Source organism: Tamandua tetradactyla, chromosome 2 (genome assembly GCF_023851605.1).
Source record: "Tamandua tetradactyla isolate mTamTet1 chromosome 2, mTamTet1.pri, whole genome shotgun sequence".
NCBI classification, from domain to species: Eukaryota; Metazoa; Chordata; class Mammalia; order Pilosa; family Myrmecophagidae; genus Tamandua; species Tamandua tetradactyla.
In genome coordinates, this window is record NC_135328.1 from 105,087,041 (window position 1) to 105,099,037 (window position 11,997).

The 11,997-nt window shown below is 39.7% G+C and overlaps 1 protein-coding gene across 1 annotated transcript in view; it reads left to right on the forward strand.

The window, feature by feature from the left end:
* Positions 1-11,774, forward strand: part of RORB (RAR related orphan receptor B) — a 46,437-nt gene extending 34,663 nt beyond the window's left edge. Inside the window, exons 7-8 of the mRNA XM_077134902.1 lie at positions 2,064-2,176; positions 11,367-11,774. Of these exons, the coding sequence (XP_076991017.1) occupies positions 2,064-2,176; positions 11,367-11,522 (269 nt within the window). The 3' untranslated portion in view covers positions 11,523-11,774. The remainder of the gene's footprint in view (positions 1-2,063; positions 2,177-11,366) is intronic.
* The last annotated feature ends 223 nt before the right edge of the window (positions 11,775-11,997 follow it).

Genomic DNA, 11,997 nt, shown 5'->3' on the forward strand with positions numbered 1-11,997 from the left:
AAGCCAGAAGAAATTACTTTCACCTATAATTGTGTACTTGGACATCTCATTCTAGCTATTTCTATTGTTAGTACAATACCAGTCTTTGCAATTTTACAATTACCTATATTATTCCTAATGTAATCTTTAGTAGATTTATGAGGTTTTTTTTTTTCTTATTTCTGTTTTTTTTAACAACTTGACAAAATTGGAAACTATTTATCACTTGGAATGTTATTACTAACAGTTTCTTTTATGGCCCTATCTAAAATAAAGCTGTTACGGCAGGCCTTTTTATTTTTTATTTATTTATTTACTTATGCATTTTCCAACACTAGAAATTTTCCCAGGCATGAAAGCACAAAGATAGATGGAAGTGACTGGAAATACTAATTCCTGATAACATTCACATGCCAAATAATGTGCATCCTACCATTTTCTCAAGTATTTGTTTCATTTGGGTGTAGTGTAACAATAATAAAAGAGGGCTAGTTCTAAGCTGTGGGTTTATGAGTGAGGGACTCCAGCTTGCTCAAAGGAAATGTTGTAAAGACTCATTCTTCTTTTTGCTTATGTTAGTGACAAGTCAGTAAATTCATATATATATGAATACATATATATTTTGATATGATATGAATACATATATCTATCACATATATATATTGCCTTAAATAGTCATGCTAGTGTCTGAAATTCCACCATCAGCACCGCCTCCCTTGTCCCTATGAGACTTGATTTCCTGTTCTGGGACAGGTCTCCTGGGTATACAAGTGTGAATTTTCTCCTTTGAGCAGCAACACCAAAAAGATGGAATTACAACATCTCTCTCTGGGCCCTGACCCTACAACTTCCCTTCTTCTTTCCCAAGGGCTCTTAGCAGCATATACTTAAGACATGATGTATCAAACTTTATTCATTGTAACTCAAACCCAGACAATTTAGGGAGCTCTGAACAATCTGTGAAGGTGGACTGCCCCAGAAGGAAATCAAGCCATTTCCTGATGAGTTAGAAATCAGCTGAGCTGTGTATCCGTTTTTCTAGAAAGGATTTGCTAAGGTCGGGTAGCAAATTCTGCTGAATTTTGGAAGCATGTCATTTGTACCACTGTACCCAGTGAGGCATCTTCCATCCCCACATTCAGAGGCTTCAGCAGCTCCAATTACCTAATTGACCACCCTGGCCTACTGCCATATTCCAAAAAGGAAGGAATACAGATTTCCCACCTGTGGAGGCCCCATCTTGAGTCAGGCTCTACCCTTCCCTCATGTTCTTAGCAAATAGTCACTGTCTAGTCGGTTCCAGACAGCTTAGGGGAAGAAGAAGGACAGAAATTTAATTTATTCTGGTTGATAATTGTCACTGAAGGCTTTTGTGCTCACTTACGTAAGTTCAGCTCACTTGCTGAACTGTTGGCTGGACCTGTCCTTGTCCTGTCTAAGATTACAGAATCAAGTTTCTCACCTGACCTGAACTGTGTTCAGGAGGTTTATATCCAACTTCTTTTCCATGCATATTTGTTCAGCATTTGGAGAGTCTAGTTGCCTCTTCACTGAAGGTCCAGCCTCAGGCATTGATTCTGGACTGCATTTTATCACCCTGGTCTACAAAGCCTCCAGGAAAAAAGAAAAAAAAAAAAAAAAGGAAAGAAGGGAGGGAAATAGGGCTTATTCTAACCACCATTTAAAACTCCAATATAGGGTAGGCCACAGTGGCTCAGCAGGCAGAGTTCTCTCCTGCCATGCTGGAGACCTGGGTTCGTTACCTACAATAGATTTTCTTCACAAATCATTTACATCCACTTTGAAGAAAAACATCTAGGCATATGTCCAGAGAAAGAGTAAGGATGTAAAGTGTCAGAGACAATAAAAAATACGAAGTTTGTTTGAACCAATGCATCCTTAACTCCACCCTGATTTTTGATATGAATATATTATATATTATTGTCAAAGCTGCCTTAAGAAACAGTTTATAGCTAAGCCACATTAAATGGCTTTGAAAGTCAGCACTAAAATATCTGTAGATTTATATCATATTCAAAGTTCATGTTCCCTCCCGCTCTTGACAATTCTTTTTCTTTTGTCAGACCGAGCCTGGCTTATAGAACCAAGGAAAGTTCAGAAGCTTCAGGAAAAAATTTATTTTGCACTTCAACATGTGATTCAGAAGAATCACTTGGATGATGAAACCTTGGCAAAGGTAGGTCCCCAGATCTCAGAAGCCCAGTTATAAAGCAAGGGAAATTTTCCAGCTGCAACAGTTTCTGAAAACTACCAAAAGCTGCATAAATTTTGAGTGCACATTTTAAAAGGGAGACTAGTGAATAGTACTAAATTGAGAGGAGGATGACTAGAGAAGGATAATATTGACAGATCTGAGCCCAAGGCATAGGAGAACAGATCAAAGGAACTAAAGGTGTTTCATCTGAAGAAGAAAAACTTGAAGCAAGGAAACAGGAAACAAGGATGTAAGTCTTTAAAACACACATGTAAAGAACAGGGAACTTCATGCCACTTCAGGAGTCAAGTCTGGAGAGAAGTTAAGAGGAGGTACATTTTTATTCACAAGAAGGAAAAGCTGTTAAAGGAAGAGAATTATTGAACAGAGGGATGAACTTTTGTGTGAAGTAGTGAGCTCCCCATCACTGGTCATGTTCTAGTAGACCCTGTCCAGTCACCTCTCAGGCACCTTTCAAAAGATAGTCCCACCCAGGGTGGAAGATTAGATTGAATGACTTTTTCTCTTTCCCTTCAACTCTATTCTTGTCATGCACAATTTAAAAAATAAATTTGAAGGACCCTAGATATTTCAAAATGAAATAACCCAGCAACAAAATGCATTAACATGCCATCAGTTTCTTGATTCACCTTAACTAAGAATGGTGATCTTTAAGAAGAGAAAAGTTGTTTACCAAAGTAAAATGATCATAAAAGGTGGTGCACGGGTGGTTTAGTGCTAGAATGCCCGCTTTCCATGCAGGAGACCTGGGTTCGAATCCCGGACCATACACCAAAAAAAAAATCAGGAAAGGAAGTAATTTGCTAATGATTGACAGTCAACATTAGCCTACATTTTAGAGTATCCTGGATTTCTTAAGAGCTGGATTTTTTAAGAGGGTTAAAAGACTAGGAAATGGAGCTTATTCTTGGTTAAAGATGATAGACATCCTACTCTTTATATTTTTATCATTAAAACCCTCCCACTCTGCCCTTGAAGTTCTTTATTTTTAAAAAAGGGCGGGAGGGTAGAGACTATTTGGAGCACATATCAGATTTTACTTTGCACATACAGAGTACTGCTATAAAAAACCTCCGTGAGTTAAATATACTGCTTCATTATGGTAACATTTTGTTAAAATTAACACATCACTAGGAAGAACATTTCCACACTGTAGAGTGATAGCTCTTTTTGGCATAACTTCTCACTTATTAACAGTGTGGTCAAGGGCAAAAAGCCTTGCTCTCTGCACCTGAAGTTTCTCCCAGTCGAAAGCAAAACTTCAAAATGCTTTCAGATTTGCAGGTCGGAGAAGATGGTAATGCAAATATATCCACTGCTCTCTATGTTTCCCAGTAGCATAAATAGATCTGATTTACTAATGTGGAGGGATGTTTCCTGCATTTAGGATCTTCAAAGACTTTGGACCTCATATTCACCAGCCTAAAATTAAGGTCTTGACAAAATCCAGAGTTACACAAAAGTTGTTCTTATTCTGCTTTGGTGGCTGTCGGATTGCCAGGAAACCCTGGCCTCATCCTCTCTGAAATGAGGAGTGTAATTTCTTGTCCCTGTACAGGTGTGCTATGAGATGCAAATGAGATATACACTGCATGAATTCTCACACTGTAAAACTGTGGTTGTTATTCCCTTGAGGAGAATAAAATGTTCATGCTTACACCACTTTCCATCTTTTTCAAAAGATGGAAATTTGGGATGCTTGGGAGGTGGAATGTGGCATTCCAAGTGATGGGGCAATGGCATGGAGGTAGGAAAGTATAATGTATAGCCAGGCTATAAATAATAGCTTGATTTGGCTGGATCCTGAATTTGAGAAGCCAGGAAATGAGATAACACTGGTCACTCTCCCTAACTCTCATGAAAATAAAATATATATAAAATAAATATACATATATATTTTTAAGCCCCATATGACTAGGGAAGGCAGCCCATCTGTTCTCTGGGCTTCACTTTCCTTGTCTGGGAAATGAGTGGGTTGGACTGGATGGACTTGAAGTTTCCTTCAGTGTACTAACATTCCGAAGGAGAAAAATACAGGTTCCTCTTGACATCTTCCTTTGCCCTCTGATGCTCAGTCCAGCATGATTTTGTAAAAGGCTCTTTAGATGCTTCACCATGACAATAAGTGAGTAAAAGACTGACTCTGCCAAGCTTGCGGATTCAAGTTAGTACTCTGTGCACTATAGAACTTCAGTCGAGGATGATACTTCAGCCCCAAAGCTGCAAAGCCTAAGTGTTTACAAAGCCTGCATCCAGAGGTCAGTGTTCGCACTAAGCCATCAAGTGAACTTCATCGCCATGTGCTCTGCATGCTGCATGACCCACTCTGAGATGTTTAGTTCCTAGGTGATGACCACTGTGGGTATTAAGAGCTGTGGTTATCTTCCTCCACTCAGCTGAGAGCAGCCAAAATCCTGCTGAGGGTCAGAGGGAAGGTGGAAGATAAAGCAGTGAATATCTGAACTGCCAATATCATTGATGATTCTGTTTTGTGGCCTGTAGGACCTCCTTTATTACAAGTCATTAAATCTGCCTTTCCTGTTGCCCTGGCTAGAGGAGAAGAGGGAGGAAGAGATGATGGAGGGGCCAACTCTACCCTTCTTTGGCAGCTTGGATGTGTTGGTCTTGTTCACATCTTGCTCTCAGGTGCATGTCTCTAGCCCTCTCCTAAGTGGATCCTCTAAACTGGGTCCTTCAATGGAGCTCTGTTTGATATAGGCCTTCTCCAGTCCAGCCCTCCTTCTGTATCCTGAGTAGAATCTCTTAGTATCTGAAGTCTCCTGAGTAGAATCACAGAATATTGTTAGGTAGCATATATATTTTGCAAATATATAAAATCCAGGAGGTATGCTCTTGCTCAACCCTCTCGAGAAGTTTAAAAATAGCAAACTCGATAGCAACGCTTATATCTAGAGGAAGTCAGGAGAACTGGTGTACCCCAGACTTCAAAGCCAACTCACCTCACTATAGGCAGAGCCTGCAAGGTGATTAGTTTTTCATTTGCCAACTGTAAAACTTTAGTAAGTCCATTGCCTTCAATCCACTTCTCAAAACAGTGATTCAGATGTTTTTGCCTTGCCATAGGCCATATGTGCTTCTTTAGACTCATATAATCTATATGGGTCTGTAAATAAATATAAATCTATATTTATAAGTCCTTTCTAATTCTTCTAGACAAGTTCATAGTTATTTTGCTAAAGGTCAGAATCTCTCACTCTTATTTCTTCTCTGGTTCTTGACTGGCCAGAAAGTCATAGCCTGTCCCCCACTGGGTTCTCTCTTTTCCAGTTAATCTTCCTAAGCTCTTCCTAAGAAGATGTTCAAACCACATCTCTTCATCCACAAGGTATTAGTCTAAGGTTATATTGTGCTAATAAACATGCAGTGGAGATCTAACGTTGGTGATGTAGAATGTCCTGGCCAGCAAGAGTGGCTGGGCCATGTGGCAACACACCTTTTCCTTCCAGGTTAACCTCCTTCCTGGATCTCTTCCTTGCTTCACTGCTATTGACAAGATGAGAGGCTTAGATATTCTTACTTTACAAGGTTAATAATTGAAATTTCATCAGAAAGGAACCAATCCTGGCCACTCATGTCACCTATTATTTTGATGCAGATTTAGAAAACACAGCTATGTTGATTCATGGATTGAGTCCACGGAGCAAACACTAATGGAGAGATCAATGAAAACTGCACAGCATGATTTATGTTGGTTTTCAATGTTTTCTCAGTGAGATAGAAATAGACTATGTCATGATTCGTAATGGACTGCTTATGCCTGAAGCCTGCTTATTCTTCTCTCAAGGTTTTAACTGCTTTATTAGAATTTCTAGTAGGAAGAACTAAGAAATGAGTTCAATTTAATCTTCAACAGCCTGGTCTGCCCAATCAGCACATGAGGATCTCTTGCTCAAGAGATGTAACTTTTTGGTCTGGCACCTTCCCATTCCTGCTTCCATTTGGTTAAGTATTTGTTTCATACCTTAACCTTTTTATACTTTCCTGAAAGTATAGCACATACTGAAAGGTCTTAAATAATATGGGTACAACTCAATGAATTATGACAAAGCTAACATACCCATATAGCCATCACCCAGGTAAAATCAGCACCCCAGGAGCCCCCCTCAGGCTTCCTCACAGTAGTCAATATACTTTAAAATAATGCAAGAATAGACAAATTATAGAAAACAGTTCAACATATCCCCCCAAGTTTTTACATTTCAAATCTCTGTTCAAGAAACCTAGCTTTCTCCAGGGACAGTTTCCTACTTCAACCACTTTCATCATGAGAATGGGTTCTGTGCCCGGTGAAGGGAGGAAATGGTGGCTACCAGGTGGTCTCTGGTCTTGAATGCTTTCCTTGAGGAATTTCTGTGAAAGGCGAGTATTTCAATCCATCTTAGCTGTTTACCATTTAGTATACTAAGCTTCCAATTCCCAGAAATTCCTGGGATTTCCTGTCAGACAAGTAACAGGAACTAACTCAAACCAGCTTAAGCCAAAAGAAAAGCATAAAATAAAATAATGGAGATTTGTCTCACATAACACTAGGGCAAGGATTCAGCCACCATTCAGGAAGGTGCTAGAACAAGGAATTGGGAAGCCTTCAGAATTGTCCATCTCATGGACATATCCCTCTCGGGGTGGCTACTAGATTGTTCTCCTCCTCTGAAGACCTGCTTTCTGTGCTTCTCTGGTCCTTGTGGTGAAATATGGCTCCCTCATAGCTCTTTAGGTTACTAGTAGTTCCTGCCACATTTAGAGAGTAACTTGCTGGTTCTCAGTCCCAATTTCAAATTTAAACCCCTGCTTGGGTGATACAATGGTGGCTCCGTGGTAGAATTCTTGCCTGCTGTGCCAGAGACCGGCTTCAATTCCTGGAGCCTGCCCATGCCAAAAAAAAAAAAAAAATTAAATTAAACCCATGCTAGAATCAAGTGTCCATTTCCACATAAGTTCATCATGACCAGGGAAGTGAGAACATGTAATGCAACATCAATCCCCAAGATAGGGTAGGGATGATGAAAGGAAGGCTTACAACCTGGGCAGATATCCTAAATTCAATAGTATTGCATTCTAACCCCAAGTTAACTCCAAGTGGGTTAAAAAAAAAAGTGAAATGGACAAATGAACTGAAAGTATTCAGCCTCAGTTTATGCCCCTATTTTTATCAATGCTCTTAAAGTTTCTTCAACTTTGATCAAAACATCACTGGTTTCCGGCTCCAGGTTGGAGGTCCTCTTGATGGCCAGGAAACCTACACAAACAAGGCCACTAGCTTTACCCTCTGTACCTTCCATTTTTCCAGTATCAAATGTACTAGTTATAAAATTGTGAGTTTTCTCATAAAATCTCCCTCTGGAGAGAAGCAATAGGATTATTATCTCTTCTGAAACAGCTGCTTTTTCTTCTTGTAGACCCCTGTAGGTATAAGCTAAAGCTTCCTTCCTAGAAGAAATGCATGTCCTAGGAAAGAAATGAGTGTAAAGATGCCTTTTTGTAAGATCTCTGTCTACTCCTGCTCTGGGAATTATTTAAACATGAAGGATTTTCATGATGATTTGAAATTGGCTACCCCCTCCATCTCTAAGTGCTTGTGGATCACCTCCCCAGCTGTTTGAAAAGTTGTTGAGCCATTAACTGCTGCTGAGGCTGCTCTGGGCTCCCTTTGAAATGGGGGTCCCCTGGCTGCAGTACATAATATTAATGAGCAATGAGTGGCTGCCTGCTGCTTCCTCCACCAGTCCCTTCTGGGCTCTGAGAAGTTCTGCCGATGCCTCTGCACAGCCTCCTGGCCCATCGGCCTTCAAAGTAACAGATGCTCCTGCCAGCAGTTCTGTTTACACAGCCAAGTCAAATCTATATCAGCCTCTTCCAAGAGCACTGAAGTTGGGGAAGCACTTTGCCTTTCTCAGGGTTCTTTTTATAAGTGGTCCCAGTGCTCTTTAACAAAAAGTCATCCTCACCAGTCATCCCATTCAGCAGATCAGCAACAGGGACTGGATCTAAATGCCAGAAAAAGAGGGAAGAGCTAGATCCTCAACCAGATGCTTCTCAAACCCCAACTTCTAGCAAGAGGCAAGAGTTTATGCTCATTTTCCCAAACCAGACCCTGGTGCAAATAAGCTGCTCTGGAGGGATTTTGGTCATTCTTTTACATATTTAATTTCCAACACCACTCCTTCACTAAAGGAACAGAAAGCTACTTTAAGATTTGTAGTATGAGGACCCTATTTTAAAAATCACAATTGATAAAATGAGAAACTTACTTTAATTGCTGCCAGAAAAGAAAATCAATTTAATTTTATTTTTTCATTCCAATAAAAGTAAATGGCTGATTTTCCCATGCATTAATGCTTGACATCCAGAGTCTCCATTTGTGGTGCTTGATTAAGGGCTAAACTGGTTTCTTGCCCTTGATGTCATTTAGCTGAACAAGCATGGCCTTGACTGCTTCTCTCTTTGAATATAAGTGTGATATTAACACTCATACTGTGGCTATGTGCCAGGCACTGCTGTGGAGAGTTTGTGTTAACTTACTCAATCCTCACAACAACCCTTAGAGGAAGGTCTCATTGCCATCTGACCAATAAAGAAGAGGAGAGGGTAAGAGACTTGCCCAAGGTCACTTAGCCATAGATGGCAGAGCCAGTATTCAAATCCAGGTAAAAAGCCTCTGAAGACCAAGCTTTTGGAAATAGACTAATTCTTCTTAGTAATATTGGTTGTGTCACAGGGAACTCAGGAATTTCATTACTTGTCTCCATACCAAAGTAGAAGAACTAAGTAACTGGAACCCTCCTTCTTTAGCTTTAACTTCCTTGTCTGCTTCCTAACAGGAGCTAACTTTACACTCATCTCCCAGGACTATTTCAAATACAATATAGAGCTTACTTTTAAACTTTGCAAAATAGTGGTAAATTTGCAAGATTTGAACTTAGGAAGCACTGTTCCTCAAAACCAACTCCATGGACCAATTACATTGGTATCTGCAGCTGATGCTTGTTTCAAACGTGGATTCTGAACTCTGCCCCAGCCCTACTGACACAGAATCTCTGGGAATAGGTCCCAATAAAATGCACTTTGAGGAAGTGCCCTAGTGATTCTTACGAAAATCATCATAGAGTTGCATCTGGATGTTTCAGGAGCTCTATGCATCAATTCAACTATGGGTGATCGTAGAAAGCTTTCAAAGCCTCTCTATATTCAATAGCTACTTCAGGGAAAATGGTAATGCAAGAAGTGTTCTTAGATTGTTGTAGTCCCCTTCTGAGTGAGCCGGCTTGTTTAGGATGTTTGAATAACTTCCCAAGGTTCTCCTGTGAAGAGGACATTTGTACAGTCTTTACCTAAGAAGATATAGAAAAGGCACAATCTTCCACCCTAGGTCCAAAATGAGCCTTTCAAATAGGATTCTAACAATCTTTCTTTTTTTGCTTAAACCCTTTCCAAAGACTTTACAGTGGACTACGAGGCCTTGCATAACCTGGCTTTGCCCAGTCTCCAGCATTATCAAACACATGCACCCTACGCTAGTGGCATTGAACTTCTTTCAGTTCTTCGAATGCACCAAGTGCAACCATATCTTTGTGTATGATCCTGGGGTATATTATGATCCCCTTGATCCCCAACACCCAGTTAGCTTCCGCTCGTCCTTTGGAGTTCAGTTTAATTGTCCGTTTTTCAGAAAAGTCTTCCTTGACGTGGTAGGAGTCAGGGCACCTAGTCCCTACCTCTCCTACCGCCATCCCTCCATAGCACTTACCATAGTTTTCAAGCTTGCCTTTGACTATGTGGTATCTTCATTCCAATCTCCTTCTCCAGTAGATTATAAGCAAGAATCCTAACTGCTTTGTGCATCGTTGTGTCTACAGAGTGCCTTCTATATAGTAGGCATGCATTTAATCATCATGGAATATCACGAATGAAGAAAATATATGTAATTCATAATGCTGGAGGAAAAGTCTTGCTTCTAAGTCTAAAATTTAATGTCCATTCTATAGCTAAAGATTCCATATCTTTCACTTCTGTTCCTATCTTTAAATAGCACTGGAGATGGTGAGGTTGGAAAGTCTGAACTCCCCAACTTTTTTATGTTTTCTAGATCCCTTTCAACAATATGTCAACAACTCTAATCCTGGTGCCATTTTTAAATTGCTCATTGCCCTGTTATATAGTCCTTATTTGTTCAAAGGAAAGCTGATGAAAAAGTGGCAATTTATAATTCTGAGAAACCACAAGTAACTAATTATCTATTTCTTCTTTTACTTCAAAGGGTGAAATGGATTCTTGCTATTAAATGGGTGAGGGAGCATGATGAGCCAAATTAGTGATCAGATGGGTTTTATTTTATTTGGTCATCGCTTTCAGTTGTATCTTTGGTCAGTTTATGAACCACCAAGTGTATCTCTCACAAAAGTGCTCACTATAATGTTAACAAGTCTTACTCCTCACAGTAATTTGATCACAGTGACATTTTGTTTTAGCTAATTTCACCACTATGTGATGGATTCTAAGTGTTCCTAAATTATGTTAAGGGCTGCAGTTTTTCATCTTCCAAGACCTATATAGCATTTTAGCAAACTGTGGACATTTAGAAGTATTGTATTCTAGGTATTTTGAGTCAGAAAATTAGATCCTACATGATTCATATATATTGCAACCTAGAGACTATAAGTGGATCTTGTCCCAGTTGGGTTTAAAACACCTCCCTAAGGTAGTTTAGTGATAGTGACTTCCCAGACTCTCTTGTGGGAAAACATAGGTTTCATTTTATGCATAACAGTGGAAAGAGATTAAAGATATGCAGCTGACCAAGTGGTCAGAAACCCCACTCTTTACTATTCCTAAACAAACCCCACTCTTTACTATTAAACTAGACTACCTTCCATACATACTTTATTTAAGAACAGTGAATCAAGAAGTATAGTCCAGCTTTCTTTCATTCTCCTTATTTTGCCTTTAGGGGATGTTGGGGAAGTGAGGGTTGTTTTGTTTTGTTCTGAGAAAGAACCTGAAAGTGAGCCTTCTTTCCGGACATCTTTTTCCAAAGCCATTTAACTTCACCCAGGGCCAAGAGGGGACACTGATTCAGAAGCCAGAGCACTAACGAGCTCCCCTCTTTGTCTCCCTCTGTGTCTCCATTCTGCAGTTAATAGCCAAGATACCAACCATCACCGCAGTTTGCAACTTGCACGGGGAGAAACTGCAGGTATTTAAACAATCTCACCCAGACATAGTGAATACACTGTTTCCTCCATTGTACAAGGAGCTCTTTAATCCTGACTGTGCCACGGTCTGCAAATGAAGGGATGAGCTCGTCGGCATGGAATGCATCACCATTAAGACGAAAGCAATGTGTTCACAGAGACTTAAGAAAAATGTCACTACTGCAACATTAGGAATGTCCTGCACTTAATAGAATTATTTTTCACCGCTACAGTTTGAAGAATGTAAATATGCACCTGCGTGGGGCCTCTTTTATTTGTTTGTTTGTTTTTGAAATGACCATAAATATACAAATATAGGACACTGGGTGTTATCTTTTTTTTTTTAATTTTATTCGGGTATGTTTTGGGGAGACAACTGTTTATAGAATTTTATTGTAGATATATTCAAGACAGAGCGGTACTTTACATGATTCCTTTTTCCTGTTGATTGTTCAACTATAATTTAAGAGAATTCCACTTAATAGGCTTACCTATTTCTATGTTTTTAGATAGTTGATGCATGTGTAAATTTGTAGCTGTCTTGGGAAGTACTGTGCATGTATGTAATAAGTA